The 16,191-nt window shown below is 48.0% G+C and overlaps 1 protein-coding gene across 1 annotated transcript in view; it reads left to right on the top strand.

Moving 5' to 3' along the window:
- Positions 1–266: 266 nt before the first annotated feature.
- ZFP64 (ZFP64 zinc finger protein) overlaps positions 267–16,191 on the top strand; it is a 67,251-nt gene continuing 51,326 nt past the window's right edge. The window contains 3 exon segments of the mRNA XM_032461389.1: positions 267–889; positions 3,807–3,907; positions 3,909–4,047. Coding sequence (XP_032317280.1) covers positions 844–889; positions 3,807–3,907; positions 3,909–4,047 — 286 coding nt within the window. The 5' untranslated portion in view covers positions 267–843.

Genomic DNA, 16,191 nt, shown 5'->3' with positions numbered 1-16,191 from the left:
CCTTGTAATTTAGAAATGCGCACCCTTGGGCCTCACCCCAGACCCACTGAATCAGAAACTCTGGGGTGGGCCCAGCAGTCCATATTCTAACAAGCTCTCCAGGTGACTGAGATGCACAAAAAGGTTGGCAGACCCGGGGCGGGGGTAGGGGGGCGCTACAGCGATTCATCCCAGCTGTTACCCATGCACGTGATCACGGTCCTCTTTATTCCACCAGCTGGGCAGGGGACCCGCCCAGCGCTCTGCTGATTTGAGGGGTGCTGACGCTCAGCCGAGGTTTCTCCCAAGCCCGCCGGGCCCCGCGCACACCCCCAACTGAACCCCGACTCGGTCCTCTTGCAAACCTCCCGGGCGACCCGGGATTGACGAGGCTGCCCGGCCGCCGTGGGGACCAAACGCCCAAGGGGCAGGTGCAGAGGCGCCAGAACCCGGAGGCCAGACGCGCCGGCCCAGATAGCAGCGGTGCGGGCAGGACGCCGGCTGCTGCAGCCCGGGGGGCGCATCTCTCGCCCGCGGTCGCCCAACTCGCTGGGACGCGTGTGCACCAGCCGAACCCCGGGGGATTCCGCGGGTGCGGGGCCGCGCGGCCTGGGCATCGGGATTGGCCCGCTGCTTCCCCTGGGAGCCGCTGAAGCGAAGCCAGGTTGGGGCGGCCGGGCCCGGCCAGCGCCCTCTAGGCAGCGGAAGTGGAGCTTGCTTTACATCCGTCCTCCCCGCCTCGCAGAGTTGGGAGAAGGAAGGCTGGGGGGTGTGGAAAAATAAAAGGAAAAGTCCTTGCACCATGTAGACCCGCGCCCCCTACCCTGGCACCCCGGCCGGCCGGGGACCTCCCAGTCTGCGGCCATGAACGCGAGCAGCGAGGGCGAGAGCTTTCCGGGCTCGGTGCAAAGTAAGTGCTTTTCCGGGCGCAGTGCGCGCTCCGGGGCCCAGTGCGCGCTCCGGGGCCCGGGCCCAAGCACGTCTGCGACGCAGCGAGCAGGCCCGGGGCCCCGAAATCGGGGTGACGGCCCGGAGCCGGCGTCTCGGGGACCGCGGCGGGCGCGCAGTACAGGAGGCGCCGGAGTGGGCTTGGGGTGGGGGCGCCCAACCCAGCGCAAGGCGGGGGGCGCTCTGCAGCCTCGAAAGACCAGTTGGAAGGGAACGGTGGGGGAGGGAATGCCGTTCAGACAATCGCCACCCCCTCGGGGTTTTCCCCGCCCCCCGGTGGAGTTTGAAGGTGGATTTGGGGTAACCGCGGCAACGCTGATGGGAAAACTTCTGCCTCAGTGGCCCCAAATCTTTCTGGAGCTCCTAAGATTTAACGAGGTCTTGCCGGCTGGGCTTGCCGGCTTACTGCAAAGCCTTTTGCACATTAAAGGTGGAGATCTCAATAGGGAACGGGGCCGTGGTCGTTTGCTTAGAGTTTGGGGTTCATTTTTATTTTCTTGTTGAGGACAGCAGCCTTTTTCAAGCCCGTGGTTTCGTCCGGCACATTGTTTCCCAAAGTCTGGTCCAGGGACTGAGCGCAAACCAGCCACCTGGGAGCTGAAGCGCTTATTTAAAAACAAAAAGCAAAAAAGCAAAAAACCTCTCTGGGCCCCACCCATTAGGTGAGGGGCTGGGGTTGAGGGAAGGAGGGGGATCTGCCCTCCTTACCCTGGCGATCCGGATGCACGTAAAGTTTGAGAACCCCTGGCTCAGGGGTTTGCAGACACCTGGCACATAGTAAGCACATAGCTTGTTAGCTGTTACTGTTAACAATTTTGGAGACGTTGGCTCCCAAACTTGGCTATGTATTCCTCGCATAACTTGAGAAAAGCACAGATTTCCCGGAACCCCAGCCCCCATGTACCCCTCCTCCATTATGACTCTGTCTCCGAAGTGGGGCTCAGATATGTCTGTTTAAACACCCCACCCCCACCCCCCACCCCCGTTGTTCTGATGCCAAGACCGGTTTGGAGAACTTTGCAGAGATAAAGGAATTCTTTTTGTTGAGGTGAGCACAGACTGCCCTTGTTTTTTTATTTGGTCTCAGTTAATTCTCATTACAGATTTACAGAGGGGATACTTTCAAATTCAAATAGGGCACTTCAGTGATAAGCCCACCAGGTGACATGCTGGGGGGTGGCAATCCCCGTGCTGGCCTTTCACAAGGACCAACTCATTTAATCCTCATAACCATCCTAGGAGGCAGAACCCTCTCCCCGTTTCATCCTGGGCATCAGTATTATTTGACCATTAAAGAGTCCTCAGCGATGCAACACGCTACATCTCTTGGTTTCTTATCTTCCTGTTAATCCCGTGGGCACAGGAAGGTGGTGTTTCAGAGGAGAAGAAAAGGGTCCATTCCTTCCATCCATTAATTTCAAAGTACTTAAGTGCACAGGGTGGTCTGCAAGATGGCTTATAAAACATTACCATGCTCAGCCCAGAGCACCTCTTCTTAGCAAGTCAACCAAATGGTATTTCCACACAGAGATGTCTTGGTTGGAAGGGGGAAATTGGATATAATGCTCAGATTCTAGAAATTTTCATAAAATTATGATGCATGGATGCCAACTATATATGCACAAAGGTAGTTCTCATACTATTTAGACTTGGGGAAAATTGGAAATAATATGAAGACCTTATAGTTACTGAGAAATTATGAGGCATGGAAAACATGGAATAATGTGCTGTCATTAAATAATTATATTTATAAAGAGATTTTAGTGATGTAGCACAATACTTATGCAGTATTATGTGGGGGAAAGATTAAATTACAACACATTATGATCTCAAACAATTTTAATGGAAAATAATTTTTAATTGAAAATGAATGGAAAGAAATATTTTGTAATATTCATGGTACACATAAGTGATTTCCCTCCCAGCTTCTTCTCTTCCAAATTTTCTGTTATAAACATGACTTTACTTGTAATGAGGCAAACAAAGATTTTAAAATAAAAATTAAGGTAGTCATATTAGAGACTTATTAACTGTATTTCTTTATTTAACAAACATTTATATAGCACTTTCTAATATAGTGCCAGGACTGTGGTAAGTGCTTTGCAAATGTTAACACAGTATTAACTCTTGGTATTATTACTATTAAGAAATAATGTCTCTCTCAGTTAGGAATGAATTTTGGCTACAAGTAACAAAAGTCAACTATACTGGCCTCATGAAAATTCTGGACTTATTTGATTCCAAGGTTGATTCGGGGAATCAGTGAAGTAAGCTTCTGTAGGGATCTTAGCATTTACCTCATGGTTACAACATGGCTGCAAAAGCCCCTGGCATCACAACTGCTTTCAAGGCCAGAAGAAGAGGGGGACAGTCCCAACCATATCAGCTCCTTTTTTATCACAAAGCCACACTTTTCCCAGAAGCTCCTCTAGCATTGTGCTAGAGGGGTTCCCAAGTATGTAGGGGACCAAGATTATTTAGACGAGTGGTTCTCATGATGGTGGAGGGGGTTGGGAAAGTGGGGGCATTGGCTTTCATAATGACTGGGAAGTACAACTACCATTTAATTAGAACAGGAGATGCCTGCTGATCCTTTGAAGTGCAGTGCAGAACGCTGCACGTTGAAAAACTCTCTTGCATCAAAATGCCACTAGTGCCCCTGTGGGCAATAATCAGGAGCACCACTTGGGTCTGGGTACATTGCTGCTGGGTCAGAACTGGGATCCTGTTTGCAAGGAAGAAGAGGGGAGTCGAATGGATATTGGGCCAGTAACTAGTCATGCCTGCCACCATGTCCTTTTTCCTACCATGAATCTGGTTTGTGTAGTAATTTCAGGCTATTTGGAATTCATCCGTGACTTTCCCTTTGTCCCATGGAGTTCCAGGTGGCACAACAGTGCTGGTTGAGCTGACTCCCGACATCCACATCTGTGGCATCTGCAAGCAGCAGTTTAACAACCTGGACACCTTTGTCGCTCACTAAGCAAAGTGGCTGCCAGCTGACCAGCACGGCCGGGGCAGTGCCTAGCACCGTCCAGTTTGTATCAGAGGAAACGGTGCCTGCCACCCAGACGCAGACCACCACACGAACCATCACCTCGGAGACCCAGACGATCACAGGTATGGCTGGGGGGTGAGAGGAAGTCACTTAGAGTTAACCTGTGTCCCAAACGCCTCTGCAGAGCTTCTTAAAAATACAGATACCCAGGGCCCACCACTGAGGGTTGCTGAAATTCATTATTTTTAACAAGCTCCGCTGGGAAGCCAGCTGCCCAGCCAGGTTTGGGAGCTGCTGGGTTAAAGCATTAAGTGGTAGCAGTTATAAATTGTTGTCATGTGATAAACAAAAACAGACAAAAATCAAGTTTCTAAAACAAAAACCTATATACTAAGAAAAAAATACTTGCAAGAAATGATAAAAAGGGAAAAGTATTTTGGGTGATGGGAATATGTATGTGATTCCTGAATTTGCGTTATTTGTGTAAAGGGACAAAACAGTGATTTTTAAAAAATTGTTAAATCTATAAACACACATTGATGCCTCCCCTCCCCTGTGCTACCAACAGGAAAACAGAAAAGTACATCCTAGTTCTCGGTTGTGTCCAAAATAAGGTTCAGATGGATCCAAAATTTAAATCTACACAATGAAACTGTAAAAGTTCTAGAGTAAAAATTATACACATACAGAAACACACATGTACACACACTCCCCTCCTACTTACACCTATATGATCTGCCTTAAGGGACCAGGCAGATAACTTTAAAAACAGAAAGTAACCCATTTATGAGATAGTAAAGACACTGCTGGATCCCGTGGGGAAATGGAGAATGTATTCCCTAGCTGATTTTTAATTTAAAAAATACGTTTATTAAAACTGTGCCCGTCAAGGAAGACAAGTTGTGGGATCCTTCCCCCAAAAGAAAAAGAATTATGTTATGTGGCTGCAAATAAAGTTACTATTTTTCCAAAGTTAAAACAGTGTATAAAAAAATCTAAAGACAAATAACTAGGGGAAAAAAATTGCAGCACATACATGACTTGTCCCTCATATATAAAGAACTCCTAAAAACCAATAAAAGAACCAAGTGGAAAAGTCAGCCAAGGGCAGCAGATGATATTCAAGAGCTGCTAACCATAAAAGGATATGTCATTGCCTTGGTAATTAAAGAAATGCAAATCAAAAGAAGGCTTAGGGCCAACGTACCACTTTCCTTTCCTTTCTGGAGATGTAAATTCATGTAACCTGGGCAATTTTGTGGTATCTTTCAAACTTTAAATCTTACATTTAAAATCTTTTCAAATTTTAAAATGTACAGAAACACATATACCCAGCAAGTCCACTTCTAGGTATTTATCCTATAAAACCTGATAAACAAGTGTGCAAGTTCATTTGCTTACAGTATATACTATAAAGACAATGGAACCTTTGTATGTATATGTCAGGAGGAAATTAGATGAATAAATACCAGATATGAATAATGAATGGTAATCTAACAATTTATTAAATGAATACATTCAGACAAAGGAATATGACTTAGCTTTGAAAAGGGGCACTAGATCTGTGTACAGACATAGATTCTCAAGGTGAGTGTGAAAAAACACACATACGTGTACACACATGGTATTATATTCACAGAAAGCTTCTAGAACGGGAATGAAGCAGGCAATGTTAATGAGAGAAGTAAGCTGTGCACAAGGTATCAGGGAATGGTGGGGACTGTGGTAAAGTGGAGAAAGCTACTCTTCAGATCCAGTTGGTTAGAAATTTGGGTTTGTCTGAGAAACTGAAAAATGTAAAATTCCCCAAGTTTTAAAACTTTGTTGACCAAGCAAAACACATCTGTGAGCCTGACTGAGCCCACCAGCAACTTCTAGCCTGTTCTCAGTGTTTACCAAGTAGTTAATCTGGGGCTGCGGAGCAGAGGACATCTGAAGTGGGGGTACCAGCTTTCACCTTGTCAGTCGTATATTGATGTGGTATGCGAATTTTTTGGCAAAATAAGCAAGGTTTTGCGGTTTCTTTAATGCATCCAACATGTTTCTGCTGAATTTTTTAAGCATTGAAATATAATTGATCACCTCAGAAACTGCAGTAAGATTACGTTGACATCTTCCCACTTTCTCTTGCGATTATCTTAATTCTCATCTTAGAGAAAGTCACCAAGAAAATGTTAAAACTGAATACTGCCTTAGAGTTGGTCCTGGTATAACCTTCTCATTTGACAGCTGGACAAAGTAAAGCTGCAGGTGGGCATGAGACATGGCCAGGGTCCCACCACAGGTTCAAGACAGTCCTGGGACTTCAGCACTTTGGCCCTTACCCTAGTGGTCTTCTGCCTGAAGACTTCGTGTTCGGTTCCCTGTCCTCGGAAACAAACTCCCAGTAACGCCACACACCGGGTGTGAAGCCTGTGACACGAGGGCCCTGTGTGAGGAGGGTTCAAGGGCCACACTTTGTCTATGGCCTTTGCATCTTTCTGGGTTCTGAGCCTTCGCTTATGCTGTTCCCTCTGCCTGAAATACCTTTCCTGCCTTTACCTGGCTGATGCCAAGTCAACCTCAGAACTTTAAGGTTCAGGACAGTCTACACAGAGAGAATCTGGCTTCCTCTCAGGACACTCCCTTACCCTCTGAATTACCATAGCTGCGATCTCCTTTCTGTCTTCCAAATGAGCCACGTTTCCTTATGCCTCAGAGCCTTTGTATGTGTTGTTCCCTCTGCCTGGGACTGACAATTCTTATGCACGCATCAGAGCTGGGCTTAAACGCATTTCCTCAAAGGGCCCCTCTGACAACACCCACCGCGTGCACACTGTTCTCCCAGACCAGGACAGGTCCCGTAATTAAATGGTTGTTTGCAGAACAAACTTAAGGTCTGTCCCGTCACTGACCCATAAGCACCATGAGGTCAGGGCTTCCCCCCTCCTGTTCACCATGGATCCCAGCACCATATTCTAGGCACTTACTTATTCTTTAGGGGCATGAACACTCAATTGCCCAAATCTCACGTCCATCAGTAAAGCTGACCCCACACCAAATAACTGCTCCTTCTGCCCTAATTCTCTACTCAGACGGTCACCCTTCTCTTAGCATGTCTACTGTGGGCCATGCCCCAGTGCTGTCGACCGCCCTGTACGGTCAGGCCAGGCCTGGAGTCCTCTTGTACACAGCTCCCAGTGGCACCCACTGCACTGGGTTGATAGGAGCTCCAAGCCTTTATCCCAGTCTGCCAACCTAGACTGCGGGCAAGTCGCTTACTCTCTCTGCTTCATATTCCTCACCCGTGAAAGGGGGTTATAATGGTACGTAATACTATTAGGTGATAGAATTAGGTGCCTGATATGATTGGGTTATTGTGAGGACTCTGCAATAAGCCACATAGAGGACCTGGGACAGAGTCACTTGGGCTCAATAAACAGCTGTTTTATTAATGGAGAGATGAATGAGCAGGTGGTGGGTGCATGGTGCGATGTGTGGGATGCCCTGTCTCGGCCTGACTCAGCTGCTCCTGATTTCTCCTGTGTCTTTGCCACAAAACAAGCGGACTCTTGCTTTTTCCCTTCTTTTACACCATTTATTTTGGTTTACTGGGGCTGACTCCCCCGAACTTTGGGCTTCCATGTCCCACTAGAAGCAGTCCCCAGACCTGCCTGTGGACCACAGTCCCCAGGGAGCTTGTTAAAGACACTGGTACCTGGGCTGTATCTCTGAATCTGAGTCACTGAGGCTTGGGTTGAGGCATCTGCATTTTTAACAAACTCCCAGAGAGGAGAGGGTGTAGCTCAGTGGTAGAGCACATGCTTAGCATGCACAAGGTCCTGGGTTCAATCCCTGGTACCTCCTCTGAAAAATACATAAGTCAAATTAACTACCTCCCTCCCCCCAAAATAAAAATAAAAGATGAATAAGAGGCTTTTAAAAAGCAAACAAACTAAAAAAACTCCTGGGAGATTGCGTGTCTCAACTCAGTTGGAGAGTCACTTCTCTGCCCAAGGCCACAGTTCGACCCCCGACCCTGGCAGATCCCACCCAGACATGATCCAGGGGTGTTGGTCCCTCTTCGGCACTTGATATAACCAACCCTTTTCCTTGCTCAGCTCGTATGTATGTAAAGTAAAATTTCGACCCAGTATATAAAGTAAAATTTATTCTCTGCTTGCTAGCTTCATAAGCTGCCTATTGTTTGGCATTTAAAAACTTTCCTGTAGAAGCAGTGGGATTAGCTGCTGATACTGGTGAAAAGAATTAGCACATCCTACATGCATTTTCTAAGTTTATGACTTAAAATCACGGGCTTTGGAATCAGGCCCCTGAGTGTGAGTCTTGGCTGCGTAGGGCCTTAGGAGCTATGTGACCAGTGCAAGTTAAAAGAGCTCTTGGTGTCCCATTTTTAAAGTGGGGGCAAAAATAAATAGAAAGGCCGCTTAGTTTGGTAGTGACAAGTCCGGGGTCCTGAGCCAGCCTGCCTGGGTTCGAATCCCGGCTGCAGCACTTGCTAACCAGGTAACCTTGGGCACGTGACTTAGGGTCTCAGTATCTCGGTTTCCCCAACTGAGAAATGGGTGGGGGTGATGGCGGTACCAACCTCACAGGGTCCTAGCCAGGCTTCAGTGGGCTTCTGCACAGAAGACACTTAGAGCCATCAGGGTTAGCTCTCATTGCTTACCGAATCAGGGGACGGTGAAAATTAAACAGCACACAGAAATTTTTGCAAAGGGCTTGGCTCATGGCAGGCCGACAGCCGATGTTAGTTGAATTATCCCTGGACCCAGAATGATCTTTCCCACCTCTTCTGGTTGATTTCTACTCTTAGGTCCCATATTAAATCTCACCTCCACCTAGAAGCTGGCCATGATTTCTCCCTGTCTCCCACCCCCACCAAGGTTAGATTTTTCACTGCTTCCCCACCGAGCACTTATCACAGTTGCAGTTAACTTGTTATTTGGTATCAAGCAGTCTTTAGTTAGCCAGAGAAGTGAATTCAGATGCTCCCGGGATTCAAGAGGTGGCAGCGAAGGCAGCAACAGATCTGCTGTGATGGAGAGTGGGCGGGCCTGTGGACCACCGGCAGAGGGAGAGGAAAGCACCCTCCAACAGGCAGGAAGCATCGTCAGCTGGGCCCCAGTGGTGCTGGGGGCTGGCTGGCTCTCCCAGGCAGGCCATGCTGTTCCCCTGTGGAATATCAGGGTTTCACAGAACTTCAGCGGGAGACAGGGCCACGCTCTGACCATGGGGAGCAGGACACAAACAAAGCCCCTCCGTTATCATCTCTGAGCCACAGAATACCAGGCATGCCCTCCTCCCCCGCTAACCCGAGGGACGCTGCTGCTTTAGCTGGTGCGGCTCTAGCCTCTGCTGCCCAGTAACATTCACTAAGATACAAATCCTGCGCTTGTCCGTGCTTCCTGACAGCCTCCACTGTGGCCTTGAACCCTCCCTCCAGAACCATCTAACATGAACCCCAAACCTATAATACACGAAGCCCTTTCTAGCACCTTCTTCCAGAGACCCTCCACGGCTCCTGTGGTGGGAGTTTTCCCTCAACGGCAGGCGTGTCTCTGGTGGTCTTTGGCCAGAGTCATCAGGAGAGGGAAGACCTCGCCCACCTAAATGATCTTGAAAACCTTTTTAAAAAAAAAAAGTTGAGCCTGTGATCTCCAAAGTAGTGGCTTAATTTCTAGTTCACTAGACTGTGAATCTCCCCCATGCAGGAGCTAATCAGTCTTACATTCCTGCCCTCCAGCACCAGGCCTGGCACATCCGAGGCCCTCAGCAAGTCAGTTACTGAATGAGCCCAGGAAAGGACGGCTGTAAGGATTACATTTGTTAAGGTGCCCGAAGTTCCTGGCCTGGCATCTGCCCTGCCGTAAGGGCCGGGGGAGGGCAGCTCTGGGACTGTTCTGTGCCACATGCTAGAGCTGAGATAACGGACCGGAGAGGAAACCCCAAGCCCGCACGCGGAGGGGAGGAGAATTTAGCTGTAACACATACAAGCCCAGCCATCTGTGACAAGAACAGCCTTGTGCAAAAAGTCAATAGAGTAGATTGGTCCCTACGGGGAAAGCCTGGAGGGAAAAGTTATGAGTGAGAACGAATGTATGAGAGGCCTTGAAAAACTCCCTGGCATTTGGGAGGAAGATGGTGGGAAGGGGGCACTGCCTACTTGATCTGCAGGTAGGGAAGCTCAGTGACACAGGGAGAATGTAGGAAGCCATGCTTTAGCTCTGGCCTTTGTTCTGAAGGAGCTGGGGAGCCATTGAAGGTTGTTGAGTGTGTGAGTAATTTAGTAAGACAGACTATGTACTAATTTGCCAGGAGGATCTGGCAATAATAAGAAGAATAGCAACTAATTGGTAGGAAGTGTTTATTATGTGCCACGCACGTTTCTAAGTCCTCTGTGTGAAGTAGTTTTTCACTACTTAAATTGTTGTGAATTTAAGTTTACAATTTAAAAAAAGAATATGAGATGGAATATATATATATATATGTACATATGTATAACTGAATCACTATGCTGTTCACCAGAAATTAGCACAACAGTGTAAACCGGCTATACTTCAAAAAAAATGATAAATTTTATATTTAATTAAAAATTAAAATTTTAAAACATAAATTAGGTATTCAGAATTATTGTCCCCATTTTACTAAGAATGAGCTAAATCACAAAGGCGTTGAATAACTTGACCAAGGTGACAGCGCCGTGAAGTGGCAGGACTGGGTGGGCCTCAGAGCCAGGCTGCCTGGCTGCAGCGTCTGTAACTTGGCCACACCACATCACCCCTTAGTAAAGTCCTCGTTGTGGTGTTTCTCAAAAGAACCACCTGGAGCTTTGGTGAAAAACGCAGAGGCCCGGTGCCCTCCCCTGAGGATACCATCTGGGTGGGTCTGAGCAGGGTCCTGGGAATCTGGACCAGCCAGTGATTGACGGCTTGGGTCAGTTCAGATGCTTTCAGTTGCTCTTAGCAACACTAAACTACAAGCGGGCTGGACTGTGAGATGTTGCTTCTCTCAGGATGAGAACGGGCAGGGCAGACCCAGGTCTTTTCATCTTCTCGCTGTCCTCGGCGATTGTCCTCATGGCTACTGCTTTAGCCTCAAGTCTTCTCAGCCCTGCCCAGGGATGGGGAAAGAGGAAGCTTCCCTTTATCAGAGAGGAAATGCTTCCCCAGAATCTCCAGATCCCATCAGCCAAGATGGGTAACATGCCCAGTTCCTGTGCCCAGTTCCCCTGTCTTGGAGGCAGCAAGGGACAAGGAAGAGGGTCTTGGCAGTGGAATCCAATCCCAAGGCCCCTCTGGAGAGCCACACTCTTGCCACTGCCCTGTTAGAATAGTCTAGAGCAGGCATTCTCAATGCTGGTATGCAAAAAAAATTACCTGGAAAACTTGTTTTTTTAAAAAAAAAATACAGCTATAAATATACCCAGACTATACCCAGATCTCTGCATCAGAATCTCTGGTACATGATCGATTTTGAGAACCACCGGACCAGGAGGAAGGCAAGAAAGGATGGAAATCTATCGGTGGCAGCATGTCTGGCACATAGGTGCTTGTTTCTCAGAAAGAAAGTCCGCACAAAACTACAAGGGCTTAGCCCCAGTTCCTAGTTCCAGGGTAAGCGGGTCTGACTGGCCCAGCTTCTGTGCCGGTGTCTGCCCTGGACCAATCAACTGCAGCAGAGAGAAGGGGCGGGGTCAGGAATTCCAACGGGGCAGCAGGCTCCTCCCGCGGGACAGCGGACAGTTGGGCTGATGTGCCTGGGAAGGTGTGTTCCACACGCGGGAAAAGCCTGAGACGATTTTTCCTTAGAGAGAGAGGTGGCTTTTCTCTCAGGAGGCGAATCCTGAGTTTGCATTTGAATCAAGACCCCTACATGTGACTCACAGGCGTGGACAATATTGGAAGGAACAGGAAGAAACCAGCAGTAGATACGAATATATGACAATGAAAGAATATCCTTAATTTATAAAGGCCATTTACAGGTGAATGAGAAAAAAGTAAAAACTCAAAAAAAAAAAAAAAAACTAATAGCTTGAACAGGCAGTTCACGAAGCAGGTATGCAAGTAGATAAAATATGGCAAAAAGGGGTTCATCTTCACCAGTTATGAAAGAATTAAACGAAAATGACCTCATTTTGTCCTGTCAAATAGTCTGTGTGGTAGCCAAGGTGAAGGGGAGAATGTACATTGATTTAGATTTTCTGGAAGGATCATATAAGTATGAATCACCAAGCAATAAAGTGACCAATCCATGTTGACCCAGTTTTTCAGCTTATAGGAAGGTATCCAGAGAAACCAGAGCTAAGTTACATTTTTGGATAGGTGTTATTTATAGAGGCAAACACCTAGAAACCAACTCAGTGTCCACAAAAGGAGAACGGCTGATTTAACTGACAGCCAAAATAGTGGTATATTATATAGTCTTAAATTATGTTCTGGGTGAATAATAACATGGCAAAAAGGCTTTCACATGGCAGAATTGTTTAGTAAAACTGTAATTCTTTAATAGAAAAAAAAGAAAAGAATACAAAATGACTTAAGCCATGATCCCAGTTTTATACTTTAAAAATATATATAAAAAGAATGCATTAGCATTTAGCTCATCATTAATTCAACCAGTTTTCTTTGAGCCCCTGCGCTTTGCCAGGTTTTGTGTGTGAGATGCTGGGAGACAGTGATGGAGAGAAACAGGTGTTGTCCTCACCTGCTCATCCAACCAAATGGAGGAGAGGACGGTCATTACTTTCCCAAAGAACCATTTAATCACAGTAGAGACTGAGCGCTGTGGAGAAAAAGTACAGCATTTAATGAGGATGTCATGCAAGGGGGTATATTGTCCTGTGAGGACAGCATTGGGCGGGGTTTTTTTTTTCTATACTTGCTAGATTTTCTGCAATTGGTGTTTACTTTGGTTTTGCAAAAATAATACATTTTTAATTTAAAAAATGCGTGGAAGAAGTGAAAAGGATAAAAAAAAATCGAGGTTTTTAATTGAAGAAGAGAAGGGAGAAACAAAGTGGATTGGGAGATGTGAAAGCTACTTGAAGAGCAGTTTTGGGAAAGGAGCTACAGTTTGCCCATGCAAGCTCAAGGGGTCTAAGACACCAATGGGTCCTAACCTCAGGGAGAAAGATTTTGGTTCCCTATGAAATTCATGGGACAGTCTTGCTTTTTAAGCAACATCATGAATAACTAAACGCCCAAAGCGCCCCCACTGCGGCTGGGACTGCACATAACAAACGCATCTCAGATGCACCCCCCGGGCGCACGGAGAGCCGGGGAGGGCCCTGCGGGCAGAAACCCAGGGGAAAGCAGGGGTGAGGCTGTGCGCTGCTGGGAGTCAGAGGACTGGGGGCTGATCTCACTAAGTCTGGACTAGATTGTAACAGCCACGCCCAAGGAGGAGATGAGGCCCTGAGCCCACGCAGAAAGTTAGAAATGAGACCCCCACCCCACCCCATGTGCCCAGAAAGTGGTGTCCCTTGCTACACTCTCAGTGAAAAGAGGGGCTTCAGAACATTCTGCCCTGGGGACAAGTCACGCCTCTGCTCTGCGCACCTCCCCCCTCAGCAGACCTGGGTGCGTGGGGTTGTGCGTGCTGCCTTCGCTTCTGCTGGGCATGCAGATCCCCCAAGGCCACTGCCACCGTTTCTGCCAAATCTGAAGGCAGACAAGTGACTCCATCTCTCCTAGTATGATACGACAGCTCTGTGCTCTGATAACTTTCCAGCGTGGTGGTGTGCCCAGCTTGGTGTGTCTTAGCCTGTGCGTAGTGTGACTGGAACAATGAGGTCTAAGTGCTGAGGTCTCGGCTAACGTCCATCCCCATTTTCCTGGTGAAAGAACTGAACCGCAGACGAGGGACTTGGTCCAGGCCCCATAGACAGATGTGGGTCCCGGGTCTGTCTGACCACACACACACACACACACACACCCTTGAAATTAACATCTTCAACATCAAATCACACGGTAACACTGGAAAGGACTGAGGCCACACAGACACACACACACAGACACACACACATACACCTTGAAATTAACAGCGACTTCAACATCAAATCACGCTAACACTGGAAAGGACTGAGGTGGCCCCTGAGATCAAAGCCCCTGAAGGTATCTGCAGGTCCTGCTGTTTACAGGGGGTCCTGGAAAGGGGCCGAGTGTGGGGGAGGGATGGGAGGAAGTGACCTGGATAAAGCCAGCCAGAGGGCCCCACCACTGGGGTACTAGATGCCCCAGTGCCCTTTGTTGGCTGTGGAATTCCCGACACCTGTTCAGAGTTATGTGCTTCCACGTTCCAGACTGAAATGTCATCTTCTCACTGACCGCTTTGCAGATCACCCTGCTTGCACTTGCATGCCCCAGCAGCCCTGCACCCTTTCCCTGCTTTATCTCCCTCCATAGCGTTTGGCTATAGAGATTTAAATTATTTATTGCCTGCACCACTGCCAACTTGAGGGTCAGCTCCATGAAGGCAGGGACTTTTGTCCCTTTGGCTCCCTGATGTTTCTATTACCTAGAACAGTGCCTGGCACATGGTAGGTGCCGAATCAACCGATGGACAGTGACAGCATGTTTCCCGTGCCTGATCCTTAATCCTGACAACAGCCCTAGGAGACAGGAATGGAAATTGTCCCCATTCTCCAGGTGAGGAAACTGAGGCTCAGGAGATAAGACTTAATAGCCCAAGCTCTTGAGCAGACCCCTTCCGGTCTAGGAGCCATCTACTTGGGGTGACACACTGTGTGTGATTAGCCCCACCCCCAGATGATTCCTGCAGTTGGGTGCCTGACTCCCTGTGCTTCTGCCACCTCCCGGAGTCGCCAGAAGCACAGGCAAAAATAGACAAATGGGACCACATCACACTTCTGTGCATCTAAGGAAGCAACCAACAGAATGTGAAGGCAACCTACAGAGGGGCAGAAATGTGTGTCTGAGCAGAGGTTCATATCCGGAATACTTCCACGTTTCCCCTCTACCGTCACTCCGCACGAAAAGGATGCTAAGGCTTAAGGTGGAGGGGCAGGTGGACAGTTAGGAGACAGAGCCCCACCCATCTCCCGGGGAGGCGGGCAGGAAGTCCTGGGCTCAGGAGCATTCACCTACCTGCCAGGAGGGTTATGAGGACTCCACAGTGGAACCATCGGGGGGGGATCTGGCCACTCTCACAACCTCTCCCCACCCCAGCGCCTTCCAGCCTTCTTTTTGTTCAAAAAGTGGTAGAGCAGGAAGTTGGGAAGTCGTGATAGTGTGACCAGCCATCCTAGTTGTAGCATGGAAAGTCCTGTGTCCTGAGTGACCCCTCAGTCCCAGGCAAGCAGAGGCAGTTGGCCCCCGCTAGATCCTGACCATTCCTGTTGAGAGTTTGGTGCCCAGTTCTGGTCCTCTGTAGCGGCTGACATTTATTAAGACTTAGCTGTGGCTACTGATTCTCTCAGTAAACTTTTCAGCACCCTTATGAAGGGGACACCAGGATTATCCCCACTCACAGGCAAGGAAACTGAGGCTCAGAGAAGTTGCATAACTGGCCTGAGGTCCCACACATAGGCAGCGAATGAACCTGGACTCATCAATTCAAAGATATATTGTATCATATCTGAAATGGTGGTGCACCTTTGAAGCAATGAGAGCACACTGTCAGCCAACAGGCAGTCATAAAAAAAATTGTCTTTGAGCACTTGTGAAGACTTGATCGTCGCTGGTCACTTTGTCACTTCGGTAGAGCTGTGCATTTTTTTTAGAACTGTGTGTATTGAGTTTAATTGCTGTTTGAAACACGTTTTGAGATACTGCAGGATGATTCAGGCTGAAGATGAAAAGTAACTGGATGCCCAGAAATACCTGGTAACAGTAGCAGGGGATCAATTTGATATTAATGAAACAAATGTTTGTTGTTGGAGGAACAACTGCAGTTCTTGTAAAGCAACAATGGAGAAAGACAGAGCCCCTCAACTAGACAAAGCTGGGTTAAGATGTGCTGCTGAGATGCGTGGAAAAGCCTCATCTACACCATTAGTTCTCAGACTTGAGTGTGTGTCAGGATCATGTGGGCAGCCTGTTAGAACAGATTGCTGGGTCCACGCAAGAGTTTCTGATACAGTAGCTGGGGTGGGGCCCGAGACTCTGCCTCCGTGGCAAGCTCTAGTGCTGCTGGCTGGGGACCACTCTTTAAGAGCCAAGCAGAGCAGAGGAAGCAGGAGCAATAAACATCTCAACAAGGGGCAGGTGTGGTTGATTAATGCATTGGAGAGATGTGGCGTGAAG

The sequence above is a fragment of the Camelus ferus genome, chromosome 19, assembly GCF_009834535.1.
Source record: "Camelus ferus isolate YT-003-E chromosome 19, BCGSAC_Cfer_1.0, whole genome shotgun sequence".
Taxonomy (NCBI): domain Eukaryota; kingdom Metazoa; phylum Chordata; class Mammalia; order Artiodactyla; family Camelidae; genus Camelus; species Camelus ferus.
The sequence above is the reverse complement of the archived record's forward strand: the minus strand, read 5'-3'. Positions and strand labels throughout refer to the sequence as shown.